Genomic DNA, 20,307 nt, shown 5'->3' with positions numbered 1-20,307 from the left:
TTCACCATACCTGGTTGTCCAAATTAGGCATAATAATGTGTTAATTCCACGACTGTATATATCGGTATCGGTTGATATCGGTATCGGTAATTAAAGAGTTGGACAATATCGGAATATCGGAAATCGGCAAAAAGCCATTATCGGACATCCCTACACACAATAGTACCAATATTGACGACCGGTACCGACTCTTGATTGCCCCCTGGTGGTCTTTAAAAAGACAACGTGCACTCTTGTGTCAAATTCACCTTTTGTCCCGGAAGGCCAAACCCTGTTTCACCTTGGATTCCAGGTGGACCAGGAAGTCCCCGTTCCCCCTATGGAAAGAGACACATTCAGTTGTGATGTCTGGACTCATGTGAGACGTTATGGAAACATGGCTAATATTTATGTACCAGAAAACTGCACTTAGATGAAGTCAGGAATGCGTGCCCTCCAAGTCACAGTGAACACAAGAAGGCGTGAAGGAGTGTTTTTCAACATTTTCCTTTGCCCTTGCAGACAAGTCAGGACAACGCTTACAGGCGCACATTAGTCTGCCTTTCAAGCGCATGACAGCCAGACATTCTTTTTAAAAATAATTACGTAGTTAGGAGTAAGGGAGGTTGGTGGTTATAAAACAGATGGAGTGCAGGTGAGAACAAAAAGTATTGTAAGGGATGTTCTTCCATTTTCTTGCAAAAGACATGATGATGATGATCATTCCCGTCTTCATCAAGTCCTTACGGCAACTTCATTGCTTTTCAATGTCAAAAAATGTGTAGAGGTTTTCACAAGGTGAGAAAAATAGAAAAAATATGTAAAGATGTGTAGATATGTTCACAAAGTAAGAAAAAAACATGTAAAAGTGTGTAGATATTTCACAAAGTGAGAAAACATTTTAAAACATGTAAAAATGTGTCGATGTTTTCACAAAGTGAGACAAAAAAAAACATGTAAAAGTGTGTCGATGTTTTTCACAAAGTGAGACAAATTGAAAAAACTGTAAAAATGTGTAGATGTTTTCACAAAGTGATAAAAAAACTGTAAAAGTGTACATATTTTCAAAAAGTGAGAAAAAAATTAAAAAATGTGTCGATATTTTCACAAAGGGAGAAAAAAATGTGTAGCTATTTTCAAAGTCAGAAAAAAAAATGCGTAGACATTTTGACGGTGAGAAAACATTTTTTAAATGTGTCAATATTTTCACAAAGTGAGAAAAAAAATGTGTAGATATTTTCAAAGTGAGAAAAAACATGTGCAGATATTTAACAAAGTGAGAAAAATTTTAAAAACATGTAAAAATGTGTTGATGTTTTCACAAAGTGAGACAAATAAAAAAACATGTAAAAATGTGTCAATGTTTTCACCAAAGTGAGACAAATTCAAAAAACTGTAGAAATGTGTAGATGTGTTCACAAAATGGGGAAAAAGAAAAACTGCAAAAATGTGTAAATATTTTCACAAAGTGAGAAAAAAACTGTAAACATGTGTGGATATTTTCACAAAGTGAGAAAAAAAACTGTAAAAATGTGTCGATGTTTTCACAAACTGAGAAAAAACATGTCGATATTTTCACAAAGTGAGAAAAAAACTGTAAACGTGTAAATATTTTCCCAAAGTGAGAAAACAACTGTAAAAATGTGTAGGTATTTTCACAAAGTGAGAAAAAAATGTAAAAATGTGTCGATATTTCCACAAAGGGAGAAAAAAAGGTGTAGATATTTTCAAAGTGAGAAAAAAAAATGCGTAGATATTTTCACAAAGTGAGAAAACATTTTTTAAATGTGTCGACATTTTCACAAAGTGAGAAAAAACATGTGTAGATATTTCACAAAGTGAGAACATTTTTAAAAACATGTAAAAATTTGTTGATGTTTTCACAAAGTGAGACAAATAAAAAGACATGTAAAAATGTGTCGATGTTTTCACAAAGTGGGACAAATTAAAAAAAACTGTAAAAATGTGTAGATGTTTTTCACAAAGTGAGACAAATTTAAAAAAACTGTAAAAATGTGTAGATGTGTTCACAAAATGGGGAAAAAGAAAAACTGTAAAAATATGTAAATATTTTCACAAAGTGAGAAAACAACTGTAAACATGTGTAGATATTTTCATAAAGTGAGAAAAAAAATTAAAAATGTGTCAATATTTTCACAAAGGGAGAAAAAAAGGTGTAGATATTCTCAAAGTGAGAAAAAAAATGCGTAGATATTTTCACAAAGTGAGAAAACATTTTTTAAATGTGTCGATATTTTCACAAAGTGAGAAAAAAAATGTGTAGATATTTCACAAGGTGAGAAAAATGTTAACATGTAAAAATGTGTTAATGTTTTCACAAAGTGAGACAAATAAAAAAACATGTAAAAATGTGTCCATGTTTTCACAAAGTGAGACAAATCAAAAAAACTGTAAAAATGTGTAGATGTTTTCACAAAATGAGGAAAATGAAAAACTGTAAAAATGTGTAGATATTTATACAAAGTGAGAAAAAAATGTGTCGGTATTTTCACAAAGGGAGAAAAAAAATGTGTAGATATTTTCAAAGTCAGAAAAGAAATGTGTAGATATTTTCACAAAGTGAGAAACATTTTTTTAAATGTGTCGATCATTTCACAAAGTGATAAAAAAATGTGTAGATATTTTCAAAGTGAGAAAAAAATGTGTAGATATTTTCAAAGTGAGAAAAAACATCTGTAGATATTTCACAAAGGGAGAAACATTTTAAAAACATGTAAAAATGTGTTGATGTTTTCACAAAGTGAGACAAATAAAAAAACATGTAAAAATGTGTCGATGTTTTCACAAAGTGAGACAAATTTAAAAAAACTAAAAATGTGTAGATGTAGATGTGAGCCCATGTGGTGATATCCATTACACACTGATGTCGCTTTTTGATGCAGTACCGCCTGAGGGATCGAAGGTCCGTAATATCATGGCTTATGTTGCAGTGATTTCTCCAGATTCTATGAACCTTTTGATGATATTATGTAGCGTAGATGGTGAAATCCCTAAATTCCTTCCAATAGCTGGTTGGGAAATGTTGTTCTTAAACAATTTGCTCAGGCATGTGTTGACAAAGCGGTGACCCTCGCCCCATCCTTGTTCGTGAACGACTGAGCATTTCATGGAAGCTGCTTTTATACCCAACCATGGCACCCACCTGTTCCCAATTAGCCTGTTCACCTGTGGGATGTTCCAAATAAGTGTTTGATGAGCATTCCTCAACTTTCTCAGTCTTTTTTTGCCACTTGTGCCAGCTTTTTTGAAACATGTTCCAGGCTTCAAATTCCAAATGAGCTAATATTTGCAAAAAATAAGAAAGTTTGTCAGTGTGAACATTAAGTATCTTGTCTTTGCAGTCTATTCAATTGAATATAGGTTGAAAAGGATTTGCAAATCATTGTATTCTGTTTTTATTTACCATTTACGGTACACAACATGACAACTTCACAGGTTTTGGGGTTCCAAGATCTATTTTCCCTTATCTCTTGAGTCTTTTGCTCATGTAAAACAAAACACCATTACTATAGATGGCTAGGTTAAATTCATTGTTTTTAATCACGATTAATCTCATTTAATCCACAGCAACCGTGTGATTAATCTGATAGAACATTTTGGAATCATTAAGCAGCACGAGTTGTGATCCAGGTCAGTGTTTGTTGTCGTTTCACAGATGTGGTTGCACTTGTCTATTCTCTTCCCAAACACCTAAAACATTCTTAAAGCTGATGCACTTAGGACCACTTACTTTTTTACCAATGACACCTTCGGGTCCGACATCACCAGGAGGTCCAAGCAAGCCCTGGATGGTGGAAACATGATAGCGTTAGCATGGTGGGGCTACGGCAGAGTTACGAAAAATGTTCCCGTAGGTAGAAACAGAATTCAGTGTTTCTTATTTAGCTGAAAATAGACACACTTTGTTTTGTACTACAATGAGGATCAAAAATACTGTAGTTGGAAAATACCAATGGATTCAACAGCTTGCCAGAGGCTCAGCCAGTGGATGCCAGCAAGTCTGATCTCTAATTTGTGATAGCTAGCTAGCTTCTGGTCTGTTGACTCCAAATTACTTTTAACTAGCGAGTTTATACGCCTAGTTTCTGGTCTTCTGTCTCCTCCAAAAGACTTTTAACTAGTTAGCTAAGGTTATTAGCCTATCTTCTGGTCTTCTGTCTCCAAAATACTTTTACCTCGCTATCTAAGCTTATCCGCCTAGCTTCTGGTCTACTGACCCCAAAATACTTTTAACTAGCTAGTTTATCCACCCAGCTTCTGGTCTTCTGTCGCCAAAAGACTTTTAAATAGTTAGCTAAGGTTATTTGCCTAACATCTGGTCTTCTGTCTCCAAAATACTTTTAACTAGTTCGCTAAGGTTATGAGCCTAGCTTCTGATATACTGACTCCAAAATACTTTTAACTAGCGAGTTTATCCGCCTAGCTTCTGGTCTCCTGTCTCCAAAATACTTTTAACTAGTTAGCTAAGGTTATTAGCCGAGCTTCTGATGTACAGACTCCAAAATACTTTTAACTAGCTTGTTTGTCTGTCTAGCTTCTGGTCTCCTGACCCTAAAATACATTTAACTAGCTAGTTTATCTGCCTAGCTTCTTGTCTACTGACTCCAAAATACTTTTAACTAGCTAGTTTATCCACCCAGCTTCTGGTCTTCTGTCTCCAAAAGACTTTTGAACTAGTTAGCTAAGGTTATTAGCCTAGCTTCTTGTCTACTGACTCCAAAATACTTTTAACTAGCTAGTTTATCCGCCTAGCTTCTGGTCTTCTGTCTCCAAAATACTTTTAACTAGTTAGCTAAGGTTATTAGCCTAGCTTCTGATGTACAGACTCCAAAATACTTTTAACTAGCTAGTTTATCCGCCTAGCTTCTGGTCTCCTGACCCCAAAATACTTTTAACTAGCTAGTTCATCAGCCTAGCTTCTGGTCTTCTGTCTCCAAAATACTTTTAACTAGTTAGCTAAGGTTATTAGCCTAGCTTCTGATGTACAGACTCCAAAATACTTTTAACTAGCTCGTTTGTCTGTCTAGCTTCTGGTCTCCTGACCCTAAAATACATTTAACTAGCTAGTTTATCTGCCTAGCTTCTTGTCTACTGACTCCAAAATACTTTTAACTAGCTAGTTTATCCACCCAGCTTCTGGTCTTCTGTCTCCAAAAGACTTTTGAACTAGTTAGCTAAGGTTATTAGCCTAGCTTCTTGTCTACTGACTCCAAAATACTTTTAACTAGCTAGTTTATCCGCCTAGCTTCTGGTCTTCTGTCTCCAAAATACTTTTAACTAGTTAGCTAAGGTTATTAGCCTAGCTTCTGATGTACAGACTCCAAAATACTTTTAACTAGCTAGTTTATCCGCCTAGCTTCTGGTCTTCTGTCTCCAAAATACTTTTAACTAGCTAGTTCATCAGCCTAGCTTCTGGTCTTCTGTCTCCAAAATACTTTTAACTAGTTAGCTAAGGTTATTAGCCTAGCTTCTGATGTACAGACTCCAAAATACTTTTAACTAGCTAGTTTGTCTGTCTAGCTCCTGGTCTCCTGACCCTAAAATACATTTAACTAGCTAGTTTATCTGCCTAGCTTCTTGTCTACTGACTCCAAAATACTTTTAACTAGCTAGTTTATCCACCCAGCTTCTGGTCTTCTGTCTCCAAAAGACTTTTGAACTAGTTAGCTAAGGTTATTAGCCTAGCTTCTTGTCTACTGACTCCAAAATACTTTTAACTAGCTAGTTTATCCACCTAGCGTCTGGTCTCCTGACCCCAAAATACTTTTAACTAGCTAGTTCATCAGCCTAGCTTCTGGTCTTCTGTCTCCAAAATACTTTTAACTAGTTAGCTAAGGTTATTAGCCTAGCTTCTGATGTACAGACTCCAAAATACTTTTAACTAGCTAGTTTGTCTGTCTAGCTCCTGGTCTCCTGACCCTAAAATACATTTAACTAGCTAGTTTATCTGCCTAGCTTCTTGTCTACTGACTCCAAAATACTTTTAACTAGCTAGTTTATCCACCCAGCTTCTGGTCTTCTGTCTCCAAAAGACTTTTGAACTAGTTAGCTAAGGTTATTAGCCTAGCTTCTTGTCTACTGACTCCAAAATACTTTTAACTAGCTAGTTTATCCACCTAGCATCTGGTCTCCTGACCCCAAAATACTTCTAACTCGCTAGTTCATCAGCCTAGCTTCTGGTCTTCTGTCTCCAAAATACTTTTAACTAGCTAGTTCATCAGCCTAGCTTCTGGTCTTCTGTCTCCAAAATACTTTTAACTAGTTAGCTAAGGTTATTAGCCTAGCTTCTGATGTACTGATTCCAAAATACTTTTAACTAGCTAGTTTATCTGTCTAGCTTCTGGTTTCCTGACCCTAAAATACATTTAACTAGCTAGTTTATCCGCCTAGCTTCTTGTCTACTGACTCCAAAATACTTTTAACTAGCTAGTTTATCCACCCAGCTTCTGGTCTTCTGTCGCCAAAAGACTTTTAAATAGTTAGCTAAGGTTATTAGCCTAACGTCTGGTCTTCTGTCTCCAAAAGACTTTGAACTAGTTAGCTAAGGTTATTAGCCTAGCTTCTGATATACTGACTCCAAAATACTTTTCACTAGCGAGTTTATCCGCCTAGCTTCTGGTCTCCTGACCTCAAAATACTTTTAACTAGCTAGTTCATCAGCCTAGCTTCTGGTCTTCTGTCTCCAAAATACTTTTAACTAGCTAGTTCATCAGCCTAGCTTCTGGTCTTCTGTCTCCAAAATACTTTTAACTAGCTAGTTCATCAGCCTAGCTTCTGGTCTTCTGTCTCCAAAATACTTTTAACTAGTTAGCTAAGGTTATTAGCCTAGCTTCTGATGTACTGACTCCAAAATACTTTTAACTAGCTAGTTTATCTGTCTAGCTTCTGGTCTCCTGACCCTAAAATACATTTAACCAGCTAGTTTATCCGCATAGCTTCTTGTCTACAGACTCCAAACTCCAAAATACTTTTAACTAGCTAGTTTATCCACCCAGCTTCTGGACTCCTGTCTCCAAAAGACTTTTGAACTAGTTAGCTAAGGTTATTAGCCTAGCTTCTTGTCTACTGACTCCAAAATACTTTTAACTAGCTAGTTTATCGGCCTAGCTTCTGGTCTTCTGTCTCCAAAATACTTTTAACTAGCTAGTTCATCAGCCTAGCTTCTGGTCTTCTGTCTCCAAAATACTTTTAACTAGTTAGCTAAGGTTATTAGCCTAGCTTCTGATGTACTGATTCCAAAATACTTTTAACTAGCTAGTTTATCTGTCTAGCTTGTGGTCTCCTGACCCTAAAATACATTTAACTAGCTAGTTTATCCGCCTAGCTTCTTGTCTACTGACTCCAAAATACTTTTAACTAGCTAGTTTATCCACCCAGCTTCTGGTCTTCTGTCTCCAAAATACTTTTAACTAGTTAGCTAAGGTTATTAGCCTAGCTTCTGATGTACTGATTCCAAAATACTTTTAACTAGCTAGTTTATCCACCTAGCGTCTGGTCTCCTGACCCCAAAATACTTTTACCGAGCTCGTTTATCTGCCTAGCTTCTGGTCTTCTGTCTCCAAAATACTTTTATCTCGCTATCCAAGTTTATCAGCCGAGCTTCTGGTTTTCGGGCACCAAAATACTTTTAACAAGCTAGCTAGAGTTAACCGCCTAGCTTCTGGTCTCCTGACCCCAAAATACATTTATTTAACCAGCTAGTTTATCCACCCAGCTTCTTGTCTACTGACTCCAAAAGACTTTTAACTAGCTAGTTTATCTGCCTATCTTCTGGTCTACTGACTCCAAATTACATTTAACTAGCGAGCTTATACGCCTAGTTTCTAGTCTTCTGTCTCCAAAATACTTGTAACTAGTTAGCTAAAGTTATTAACCTAGCTTTTGGTCTTCTGTCGCCAAAATACTTTTAACTAGTTCGCTATGGTTATTAGCCTAGCTTCTGATATACTGACTCCAAAATACTTTTAACTAGCGAGTTTATCCGCCTAGCTTCTGGTCTCCTGAACCCAAAATACTTTTACCTCGCTATATAAATTCATCAGCCGAGCTTCTGGTCTTCCGTCTCCAAAATATTTTACCTCGCTATCTAAGTTTATCAGCCGAGCTTCTGGTCGTCTGGCTCCAAAATACTTGTACCTCGCTATCTAAGCTTATTCGCCTAGCTTCTGGTCTACTGACCCCAAAATACATTTAACGAGCTAGTTTATCCGCCTAGCTTATGTCTACTGACTCCAAATTACTTTTAATTAGTGAGCTTATACGCCTAGTTACTAGTCTTGTCTCCAAAAGACTTTTAACTCGGGAGCAAAGGTTGTCAGCCTAGCTTCTGGTCTTTTGTCTCCAAAAGACTGGTAACTAGTTAGCGAAGGTTAAGAGCTTAGCTTCTGATATACTGACTCAAAAATACTTTTAACTAGCTAGTTTATCCGCCTAGCTATTGGTCTCCTGAACCCAAAATGCTTTTACCTAGATAGTTTATCCGACTAGCTTCTGGTCTTCTGTCTCCAAAATACTTTTAACAAGCTAGAGCTAGAGTTATCCGCCTAGCTTCTGGTCTACTGACCCCAAATTGCGTTTAACTAGTTAGTTTTATTCGCCTAGCTTCTTGTCTACTGACTCCCAAATACTTTTAACGAGCTAGTTTATCCGCCTAGCTTCTGGTCTCCTGACCCCAAAATAATTTTAACTAGCTAGTTTATCCGCCTAGCTTCTGGTCTACTGACTCCAAAATACTTTTAACTAGCTAGTTTATCCACCCAGCTTCTGGTCTTCTGTCTCCAAAATACTTTTAACTAGTTAGCTAAGGTTATCAGCCTAACTTCTGGTCTTCTGGCGCCAAAATACTTTTAACAAGCTAGCTAGAGTTATCCACCTAGCTTCTGGTCTACTGACCCCAAACTACATTTAACTAGCTAGTTTATCCACCTAGCTTCTGGTCTCCTGACCCCAAAATACTTTTACCTAGCTAGTTTATCCGCCTAGCTTCTGGTATCCTGACCCCAAAATACTTTTAACTCGCTAGTTTATCCGCCTAGCTTCTGGTCTACTGACTCCAAAATACATTTAACTTGCTAGTTTATGCACCTAGCTTCTGGTCTTCTGTCTCCAAAATACTTTTAACTAGTTAGCTAAGGTTGTCAGCCTAACTTCTGGTCTCCATGACCCCAAAATACTTTTAACAAACTAGCTAGAGTTATCCGCCTAGCTTCTGGTCTTCTGTCTCCAAAATACTTTTGACTCGCTAGCTAAGATTATCAGCCTAGCTTCTGGTTTTCTGACTCCAAAATACTTTAACTAGCTAGACTTATCCGCCTGACTGCTGATCTCCTTACCCCAAAATACTTTTAACTCACTGGCTAAGGTTATCAGCCTGGCTTCTGGTCTTCTGATTCCAAAATACTTTTAGCAAACTAGTTCGGGTTGTCAGCCTAGTTTCTGGTGGTCTGGCTCCAAAATACTTTTAACTAGCTCGCTAAGGTTATCTGGCTAGCTTCTGGTATTCTGACTTCAAAATACTTTTGACAAATAAGGTAAAGATATTCAGAAACTTCTGATTTTCTGACCCAAGATACTTTTAAGGAACTAACTCGAGTTATCTGCATAGTTCCTGGTCTTGTGGCTCCGAAAAACTTTTAACGAACTAGCTACAGTTATATGGAAGCTTCTGGTCTTCTGACTTCAAAAGATTTTTGGCTACCGACCATGCCAGAGTTATCCGTCAGGTCTTCAAAAGACTTTTAGCTAGCTAGCTAGCTAAAATTATCTGCCTAACTTCTGGTCTTGTGACTCAAAAATACTTTTAACTAGCTAGCTATCATTATCTGCCTAAACGTCTTCTGACTCCAAAAGACGTTTGGCTACCTAGCTAGCTAAAATTATCTGCCTAGCTTACGGTCTTCTGACTCCAAAATACGTTTAACTAGCTAGCTAGCAATATCTGCCTTGCTTCAGGTCTTCTGACTCCAAAAGACTTTTAGCTACTTAAGTAGCTAGCGTTATCCACCTAGCTTACGGTCTTCTGACTCCAAAAGACTTTTAGCTACCTAACTAGCTAAAATTACCTGCCTAGCTTACTGTCTTCTGACTCCAAAAGACTTTTAGCTACTTAAGTAGCTAGCGTTATCCACCTAGCTTACGGTCTTCTGACTCCAAAAGACTTTTAGCTAATTAGCTAGCTAGTGTTATCCGCCTAACTTACGGTCTTCTGACTCTAAAAGACTTTAAGCTACCTAGCTAACTAGCGTGATCCACCTAGCTTACGGTTTTCTGACTCCAAAAGACTTTTAGCTACTTAGCTAGCGAGCGTTATCCACCTAACTTACAGTCTTCTGACTCTAAAATACTTTAAGCTACTTAGCTAGCTAGCGTGATCCACCTAGCTTACGGTCTTCTGACTCCAAAAGACTTTTAGCTACTTAGCTAGCGAGCGTTATCAACCTAGCTTACGGTCTTCTGACTCCAAAAGACTTTTTACTAGCTAGCTAAAATGATTCGCCTAACCTCTGCTCTTTTGTCTCTAAATGTGACATTTTGTCTGCAAAAATAGTCTGCATTAAATTATACATTTGTCTTTTTTTCCCCGTTTGATTACCTGAAGTCCACGATTCCCTCTGGGACCAATGGTGCCTTCAGGGCCCTGTTGAAAGTAAGAAATATGTGCACAATTAATGATGGACGACTGTAATTCATTGGGGAAAATAATGATGTTCTGTAACAACTAAAAAACAAATAGGGTAAACATACAGTAGGCTTTATCAGGGTTGTCTCGATACAACTCTTTCACTTTCGATACGATACCGATATTGGTCTGATACCACACCAGGAGGAATCATACATGCTTGTATTATTTTGTAGTGTGGAATGTTGTAAAAGGTTTGATCAAGTAAACTTAACCAAACTAAGAACAATGTGTGAAAAACCCTAACTTATCTATTATTAACCATCTGTAATGTAGTGATGTGCGATACCACTGGTTTTCTTTACGATCCGATACTGTGTAAACTTCAGGCTGGCATCGACGATACCGATCCGATACTTAGTGCAATTGTACCTAATGTGTAGAATTTAAAAAGTATTATATATATATATATATATATTCATACACATACACATATATTCATATATACTGTATGTACATACATATATATGTATATATATACACAGTATATATATATATATATATATATATATATGTATATACATATATAGTATATGTGTATATATATATACATATATATATTACTGTACATACATATGTATATATACACATATATTCATATATACTGTATGTACATACACACACATGTATTTATACACACTGTATGTATATATATGTGTATATATATATATATATATATATATATATATATATATACACATATACATACATACAGATAGATATATATATATATATATATACACACATACAGTGTGTATAAATACATGTGTGTGTATGTATATATATATATACATAGAGTATATATAAATATGTGTGTATATACATATATAAGTATATATGTGTGTATATATATATATATATATGTGTGTATATATATATATATATATATATATATACACACACACATATATACATACATACAGATGTATATATGTATATATATATATAAACAATATGTATATGTTTATATATATGTATGTATGTATATATGTATATACATATATAGTATATGTATATATATACATATATATTACTGTACACACATATGTATGTATATATATGTATATATACACACACATTTATATATACTCTGTGTACATACATATATACTGTATATATATATACATACACACACATGTATTTATACACACTGTATGTGTATATATATATATATATATACATATATACACATACAGTGTGTATAAATACACACATATATATATATATATATGTATATATATATATATATATATATATATATATATATATATATATATATATATATACACACATATATATACACATACAGTGTGTATAAATACATGTGTGTGTATGTATATATATACAGTATATATATGTATGTACACAGAGTATATATAAATATGTGTGTGTATATATACATATATATACATACATATGTGTGTACAGTAATATATATGTATATATATACATATACTATATATGTATATACATATATACATACATACATACATATATATATATAAACATATACATATTGTTTATATATATATATATATATATATATATATATATATATATATATATATATATATATATATATATATATATATATATATATATATATAAATTTGTTTTTTTTTCTCCACCACTCACTTTTCATTTAGACAAGACCTCATTGGTTTAGTTAGCATACACTATATCAAAAGTAATGATATTTTGATTTGGGGATTGATATCAGAGCATAAGGATTTGGTATCGGCGGTATTGATATTTCAGTATCGGTCCACACGTCACTACTGGAATGGCGACAACCCAATAATTCATTAAGTTAAGATCATGGCGCAGGAAGTTGAATGATGCGGACACGTTTGTTACGGGATACCTTCTAATACACTTGGAGACTGTGTGTGTAAGTAATATGCAATTATGATTATTTGATACTTGGAAGTCTGGGCTTCCCTGCTTAGGCTGCTTCCCCCCGACCCGGCCTCAGATAAGCGGAAGAAGATTGATGTCAAAGGACACTTAATAATTGAGTGCTTAGCTGTTGTGTAGCTGCTCTCTCCTAGTAACTTATAGCCTCGCATATTTACCTTTTGTAAATGACTTTAGTAAAAGAGAATAAATTGTGTGCTTATTGGAGGACATTTAGACGCTTGTATCGGACAGTTGAGGTCCAAGCTTCCTCTTTTTTTTGCTGATATCAGACATCATAAATGTATCAGCTGTAAATGATCCAAAAGAACATACTCGGTCTCCTTTAATCCCAGGTGTGCCACACTCTCCTCTCTCTCCCTGGAATAGAACAAGAAGTAGTTGAGACATGTACGCTAATTAATACATGACATCATTTCGCTAATTACATGACATCATCACTAATGAACCAAAAGGTGTTATTGGACAATCCTACCTGCTCTCCTTTGTATCCTGCTTTTCCCTGCGGGAACACAAAAGATGGTTACTGATGTCTAGTGGTGAAGCACCGCTCGGAGCTCACCTCCGTGCCATCCCGACCTGGGAGTCCGCTGAGCCCACTTTCGCCCTGGAAGAGAATCATCAGTATAGAACGTTACTGCGAGCAAAGTGTAAAACTGTACTTGAATGAAACAAGACCTTCTGTCCCTTGGATCCTGGGCTGCCATCTTCTCCAGGACGACCCTTCTTGCCCTGCCCAGGAAGAAAGTCACATAGCCATACCATAATAATCCAAAAACTGCTGCACAGGGGCGTATTTAGCGAGGCCCCCAAAAATAATAGTAATATGCTAAATGTTGATCTGAGGTTCGCGAACGAACCGAGTCTTTTGAGTGACTCTTTTAGGTGAACGGTGGGAACTACTGCAATGGGGGTGGGGCACAATTTTTACCCCCAAAAATAATAATATGCTAAATTGTAGAGATTTGAGGTTCACGAACGAACCGAGTATTTTGAGTGACTCTTTTAGGTGAACGGTGGGGACTACTGCACAGGGGCGTATTTAGTGAGGGGGACAGGGGAGACATGTAATATGCTAAATTGTAGAGATGTGAAGTTCGCGAACGAACCTAGTCTTTTGAGCGACTCTTTTAAGTGAACGGTGGGGACAACTGCACAGGAAAAGGGGGGGGGCACACTCTTTACCCCTCAAAAATAATAATATGCTAAATTGTAGAGATGTGAAGTTCGCGAACGAACCTAGTCTTTTGAGCGACTCTTTTAGGTGAACGGTGGGGACTACTGCACAAGAAAGGGGGGGAGGACACGGAGGGACATGTCCCCCGCACTTTTTACCCCCAAAAATAATAATATGATAAATTGCAGAGATTTGAGGGTCACGAACGAACCTGGTATTTTGAGCGACTCTTTTAGGTGAACAGTGGGGACTACTTCACAGGGGCGTATTTAGCGAGGGGGACAGGGGAGACATGTAATATGCTAAATTGTAGAGATGTGAGGTTTGCAAACGAATCGAGTCTTTTGAGCGACTCTTTTAGGCGAACAGTGGGGACTACTGCACAGGAGGGGGGGGGGGGCACACTTTTTACCGCCACAAAATGATATGCTAAATTGTAGAGATGTGAGGTTCACGAACGAACGGAGTCTTTTGAACGACTCTTTTAGGTGAATGGTGGGAACTACTGCACAGTGGGGTGCACACTTTTTACCCCCAAAAATAATATGCTAAATTGTAGAGATTTGAGGTTCACGAACGAACGGAGTCTTTTGAGCGACTCTTTTAGGTGAACGGTGGGGACTACTGCACAGGGGCGTATTTAATGAGGGGGACAGGGGAGACATGTAATATGCTAAATTGTAGAGATGTGAAGATCGCGAACGAATCTAGTCTTTTGAGCGACTTTTTTAGGTGAACGGTGGGGACAACTGCACAGGAAAGGAGGGGGGGCACACTTTTTACCCCTCAAAAATTATAATATGCTAAATTGTAGAGATGGGAGGTTAGTGAACGAACTGAGTCTTTTGAGAGACTCTTTTAGGTGGACGATGGGGACTATTGCACAGGGGGGTATTTAGCGAGGATGACATGTCCCTCGCACTTTTTACCCCCCAAAATAATAATATGATAAATTGCAGAGATTTGAGGTTCGCGAACGAACCAGGTATTTTGAGCGACTCTTTTAGGTGAACAGTGGGGACGACTGCACGGGAGGGGGAGGGCACACTTTTTACCGCCACAAAATGATAATATGCTAAGTTGTAGAGATGTGAGGTTCACAAACAAACGGAGTCTTTTGAGCGACTCTTTTAGGTGAACGGTGGGAACTACTGCACAGTGGGGTGCACACTTTTTACCCCCAAAAATAATATGCTAAATTGTAGAGATGTGAGGTTCGCGAACGAATCGAGTATTTTGAGCGACTCTTTTAGGTGAACGATGGGGACTATTGCACAAGAAAGGGGGGTTGGAGGGGGGCACACTTTCTAACCCTCAAAAATTATAATATGCTAAATTGTAGAGATAGGAGGTTAGTGAACGAACTGAGTCTTTTGAGAGACTCTTTTAGGTGAACGATGAGGACTATTGCACAGGGGGGTATTTAGCGAGGATGACATGTCCCTCGCACTTTTTACCCCCCAAAATAATAATATGATAAATTGCAGAGATTTGAGGTTCGCGAACGAACCAGGTATTTTGAGCGACTCTTTTAGGTGAACAGTGGGGACGACTGCACGGGAGGGGGAGGGCACACTTTTTACCGCCACAAAATGATAATATGCTAAGTTGTAGAGATGTGAGGTTCACAAACAAACGGAGTCTTTTGAGCGACTCTTTTAGGTGAACGGTGGGAACTACTGCACAGTGGGGTGCACACTTTTTACCCCCAAAAATAATATGCTAAATTGTAGAGATGTGAGGTTCGCGAACGAATCGAGTATTTTGAGCGACTCTTTTAGGTGAACGATGGGGACTATTGCACAGGGGGGTATTTAGCGAGGAGGACACGGGGAACATGTCCCCCGCACTTTTTACCCCCAAAAATAATATGATAAATTGTAGAGATTTGAGGGTCGCGAACGAACCAGGTATTTTGAACGACTCTTTTAGGTGAACAGTGGGGACTACTTCACAGGGGCGTATTTAGCGAGGGGGACAGGGGAGACATGTAATATACTAAATTATAAAGATGTGAGGTTCGTGCACAAACCGAGTCTTTTGAGCGACTCTTTTAGGTAAACGCTGGGGACTACTTCACAGGGGTGTATTTAATTAGGGGGACAGGAGAGACATGTAATATGATAAATTGTACAGATGTGAAGTTCGCGAACGAACCTAGTCTTTTGAGCGACTCTTTTAGGTGAACGTGGGGACTACTGCACAGAAAGGGGGGGCACACTTTTCCCCCGCAAAAATTTAATAATAATATGCTAAAAATTGTAGAGATGTGAGGTTCGTGAGCGAACCGAGTCTTTTGAGAGACTCTTTTAGTTAAACGGTGGGAACTACTGCAGTGTCGTATGTAACGAGAGAGACAGGAAGGACATGTCCCCCCCAAATTTTTACCGCCACAAAATAACAATATGCTAAATTGTAGAGATGTGATGTTCGCAAACGAACCAAGTCTTTTGAGCGACTCTTTTAAGTGAACGGTATGAACACAGGAGCATATTTAGCGTGGGGGACAGGAGGGACATGTCCCCCGCACTTTTTACCCCCCAAAAAATATCATGCTAAATTGCAGATATGTGAGGTTTGCTAACGAACCAAGTCTTTTGAGCGACTCTTTTAGGTGAACGGTGGGGACTACTGTACAGGGGGGGGCACACTTTTTACCCCGCAAAAATAATAATATGCTAAATTGTAGAGGTGCGAGGTTCGTGAACGAACCGAGTATTTTGAGCGACTCTTTTAGGCGAACGGTGGGGACTACTGCAATGGGGGTGGGGGTTGGGGGGGGGGGGGGGGGGTTATTGGGCACACTTTTTACCCCCAAAAATAATAACATGCTAATTTGTAGAGATTTGAGGTTTGCAAACTAACCGAGTCTTTAGAGTGACTCTTTTAGGGGAATGGTGGGGACTACTTCATAGGGGCATATTTAGCGAGGGGGACAGGGGAGACATGCAATATGATAAATTGTAGAGATGTGAGGTTCGTGAACGAACCGAGTCTTTTGAGAGACTCTTTTAGTTAAACGGTGGGAACTAATGCACAGGGTCGTATGTAGCGAGGGGGACAGGGGGGACATGTCCCTCCGCACTTTTTACCCCCAAAAAATAACAATATGCTAAATTGTAGAGATTTGAGGTTCGCGAACAAACCGAGTCTTTTGAGCGACTCTTTTAGGTGAAGGGTGGGGACTACTTCACAGGGGCGTATTTAGCGAGAGGGGCAGGGAGAACATGTCCCTTTTACCGCCGCAAAATAATAATATGGTAAATTGTAGAGACGTGAGGTTCGCGAACGAACCTAGTCTTTTGAGCAGCTCTTTTAGGTGTGTCACACCCAGGCTCGGGTGAAGGTAATGTAACCTTTGCAAACCAGACTTTCAAATCAAGGATGGCAAGGCACGCAGTTGGTGAGAGTTTACAAACATTTATTGAAATCCCAAAAAGTGTCAAAAGGTGAACAACGACAGAAAAACAAAGCACCCACAATCTTAGTAGATGTTTGATGCATGGAGACCGAAACTCCTACTCAGGACAGAGAACCTCCTCTGGCAGTGACCGACAGCAGACTGTCAGAAAAACGGCATTTTCCAACTTAAATAGCCCTTAGCCCCGCCCACTAGCTGGGACCAATTTGACAGGGGAAATTAAGAAAACAGTTATTTTGTAAATTTCACCATAAATAACCATCATATGTCTAAAAAGTATTCACATGGTACTTTTGCATGTGTAGAGCAGTCATTTTCGTACACAGTATATTCAGGCTTAGACAACACAACTTTTAAATGTCCAGTGTCCTTCTGTAACACCCAGCATTTGAAGATCATGGTTCGACCCAAATTTGGCCTAATTAGTGAATGCAGGTGTGGTCACCTATATAAAGCCCTCAACCCCACCCTGACTCTTTTGGTCAATAGTTCAGAGCCATGGTGAGTGACAGGTAACAATTTGTTTGTTGAGCACATGCTTTTCACTGGCTAACAAGATTGAATGTTTGTGTCCATGTTGAGCTTCCCAACAAATGTGCACGGTTTGTGAGGAAGTCCAAAGGTCAAACAGTGACAGTGTGGGGTCAAACTGTCACATTACCTCCCTCCTCTCCAGCGACAGCAAGTCCAGGGAGACGAGACAGGTAATCAGCTAACAAGTTACTTTTGCCAGCTCGATGTGTAACGTTGAAACAATAAGGCTGTAACGCCAAGTACCATCTGGTGACACGGGAGTTCTTATCCCTCATGGAGTTGATCCAGCTCAATGCCCGGTGGTCCGTTTCCAGATCGAAGGTCCGTCCCAGAAGGTAATAACGTAGGCTGTCCAATGCCCACTTGATGGCAAGACATTCCTTTTCAATGGCAGAGTACCTAGTTTCTCTGGGATGCAGTTTACGGCTCAGATATAGAAGCGGTTGTTCCTCGCCCTCCTTTCCTTGGGCTAGGACGGCTCCAAGGCCCACACCAGAGGCATCAACTTGAACAAGGAATCGCTGGTTGAAGTCAGGACTTTGTAAGACCGGAGAAGAGCATAGAATAGTTTTGACATTCGTGAAGGCAGTTTCACATGTGTCTGTCCATTTGACTGGATTAGAGGATGCTTTGGTTGTCAGCTTGACAAGAGGAGCTGTGATGGTAGAGAAGTGGGGAACAAATCTTCTGTACCACCCGGAAAGCCCCAAGAATGACCGGACCTGCTTCTTTGTCCGCGGTCTAGGACTGTCTTGGATTGCCTTCACCTTGTCCACCTGAGGACGTATCTGCCCATTGCCAAGATGGTAACCTAGGTAACACACCTCAGTTTTGGCCCACTCACATTTCTGGGTGTTAAGAGTGAGCCCGGCAGAACGGATCCGGAGCAGGACTTGACGCAGATGAGAGAGGTGGTCTTTCCAGGAAGTGCTGAAAACCACCACATCATCGAGATAGGCAGCAGAGAACTGGCCACACCCCTGCAGAACGCGATCCATTAGCCGCTGAAATGTTGCGGGGGCTCCATGTAGTCCGAACGGCATAACCGTGTAATGATAGAGACCCTTTGGTCCACGGAAGGCAGTGTACTCCCTTGACTCCTTCTCTAAAGGGACTTGCCAGTATCCCTTACACAGGTCAAGGGTGGTGATGAACACAGCTTTGCCGAGCTTCTCAAGAAGTTCATCAATACGTGGCATGGGATAAGCATCGAATTTAGAAACGGCGTTCACTTTGCGTAGGTCATTACATACTCTTATTGTGTTGTCTTTTTTAGGAACGAGGACAATGGGGTTACACCACTCACTGTTTGAGGGTTCAATCACTCCTAGATCCAGCATGGTTTGGATTTCATGGTTGAGGGGCTCCACCAGCCGCTCAGGCACTCTGTAGGGGCGCTGACGGATAGGTGTTGGGTTTTTTAAATGAATGACATGTTCAATTAGTGGAGTTCTTCCTGGCTTTCCACTGAACAATACTGGGAATTCTTCACACACTTGCAATAGTTTATGGGCAGATTGTGCAGACAAGTGACTAACATCAGGTTTCTGTGGTGTAGTGAGCATGGACAAATCTGTCTCCTCCACATCATCCTCCATTTCCACTTCCCGTGCCAGCATCACCTTTTCCTCTTGCAACTCCTTGCTTTGAGTATGTACTTGACTGGCTTGGACATCCTTTCCTTCCACAGAGGATTTCCTCTCCTTCCATTCCTTCAGAAGGTTGATGTGGTACACTTGGGATGCCTTTCCTTTCTCTGGATGTGAGATTTCATAAGTGACTGGACCAGCTTGTCTGACCACGGAGTAAGGACCTTGCCATTGGGCCAGCAGTTTATGACTTGAGGTTGGAAGCAAGAGCATGACCTTTTGACCTGGCTGAAGCACCCTGTGACGTGCTTTCTGGTCATACCAGGTCTTCTGTTTCATCTGGGCCTTTCCAAGATATTCCCTTGCCTTAGCTCTGTATTGCTCCAGCCGGTCTCGCATCTGCAGCACATAAGAAAGAACCCCTTGTGATACAGGTGGTTTGGATTCCCAGGATTTCTTCAAGAGGTCCAAGGGGCCTTGAACAGGGAACCCATAAAGAAGCTCAAAAGGCGAAAACCCGGTAGAGGCTTGGGGTACCTCTCGATAGGCAAAGAGCAAGAAGGGAAGCCACTTCTCCCAGTCTCGACCGGTGTCATCTACAAACTTCCTCAGCATGGATTTCAGGGTTTGGTTGAAGCGTTCCACCAACCCGTCGGTTTGTGGATGATAGGGGGTGGTGAGAATGCCAGTAATTCCAAGTTGTTTATGAAGCTGCTTCATGAGCTTTGAAGTGAAGTTGGTTCCTTGATCCGTGATTATTTCATCTGGAATTCCTACTCGTGAGAAGAACTGTACAAGTGCAGAGATGACTTTCGGAGTCTTGATACTCCTTAGTGGGAAGGCCTCAGGAAATCTGGTGGCGTAGTCACAGAGGACAAGGATGTATTCATGGCCTCCACTGCTTTTCTCCAGGGGTCCAACAATATCCATTGCGATCCTCCGGAAAGGAACATCAATGAGAGGTAGAGGGAGTAGTGGGACTTTCTCAGGT

General features: G+C 39.3%; 1 protein-coding gene across 1 annotated transcript in view; it reads right to left on the bottom strand.

Annotated features, from left to right (window-relative positions):
- The window catches only part of LOC133571982 (uncharacterized), a 118,420-nt gene that overhangs the window by 73,044 nt on the left and 25,069 nt on the right, over window positions 1-20,307 (bottom strand). The window contains exons 6-12 of the mRNA XM_061924563.2: window positions 13,274-13,327; window positions 13,158-13,202; window positions 13,071-13,097; window positions 12,911-12,955; window positions 10,592-10,636; window positions 3,731-3,784; window positions 249-317 (exon numbers count right to left, since the gene is read on the bottom strand). Coding sequence (XP_061780547.2) covers window positions 249-317; window positions 3,731-3,784; window positions 10,592-10,636; window positions 12,911-12,955; window positions 13,071-13,097; window positions 13,158-13,202; window positions 13,274-13,327 — 339 coding nt within the window. The remainder of the gene's footprint in view (window positions 1-248; window positions 318-3,730; window positions 3,785-10,591; window positions 10,637-12,910; window positions 12,956-13,070; window positions 13,098-13,157; window positions 13,203-13,273; window positions 13,328-20,307) is intronic.

This window comes from Nerophis lumbriciformis, linkage group LG01, assembly GCF_033978685.3.
Source record: "Nerophis lumbriciformis linkage group LG01, RoL_Nlum_v2.1, whole genome shotgun sequence".
Classification (NCBI taxonomy): Eukaryota; Metazoa; Chordata; class Actinopteri; order Syngnathiformes; family Syngnathidae; genus Nerophis; species Nerophis lumbriciformis.
The sequence above is the reverse complement of the archived record's forward strand: the minus strand, read 5'-3'. Positions and strand labels throughout refer to the sequence as shown.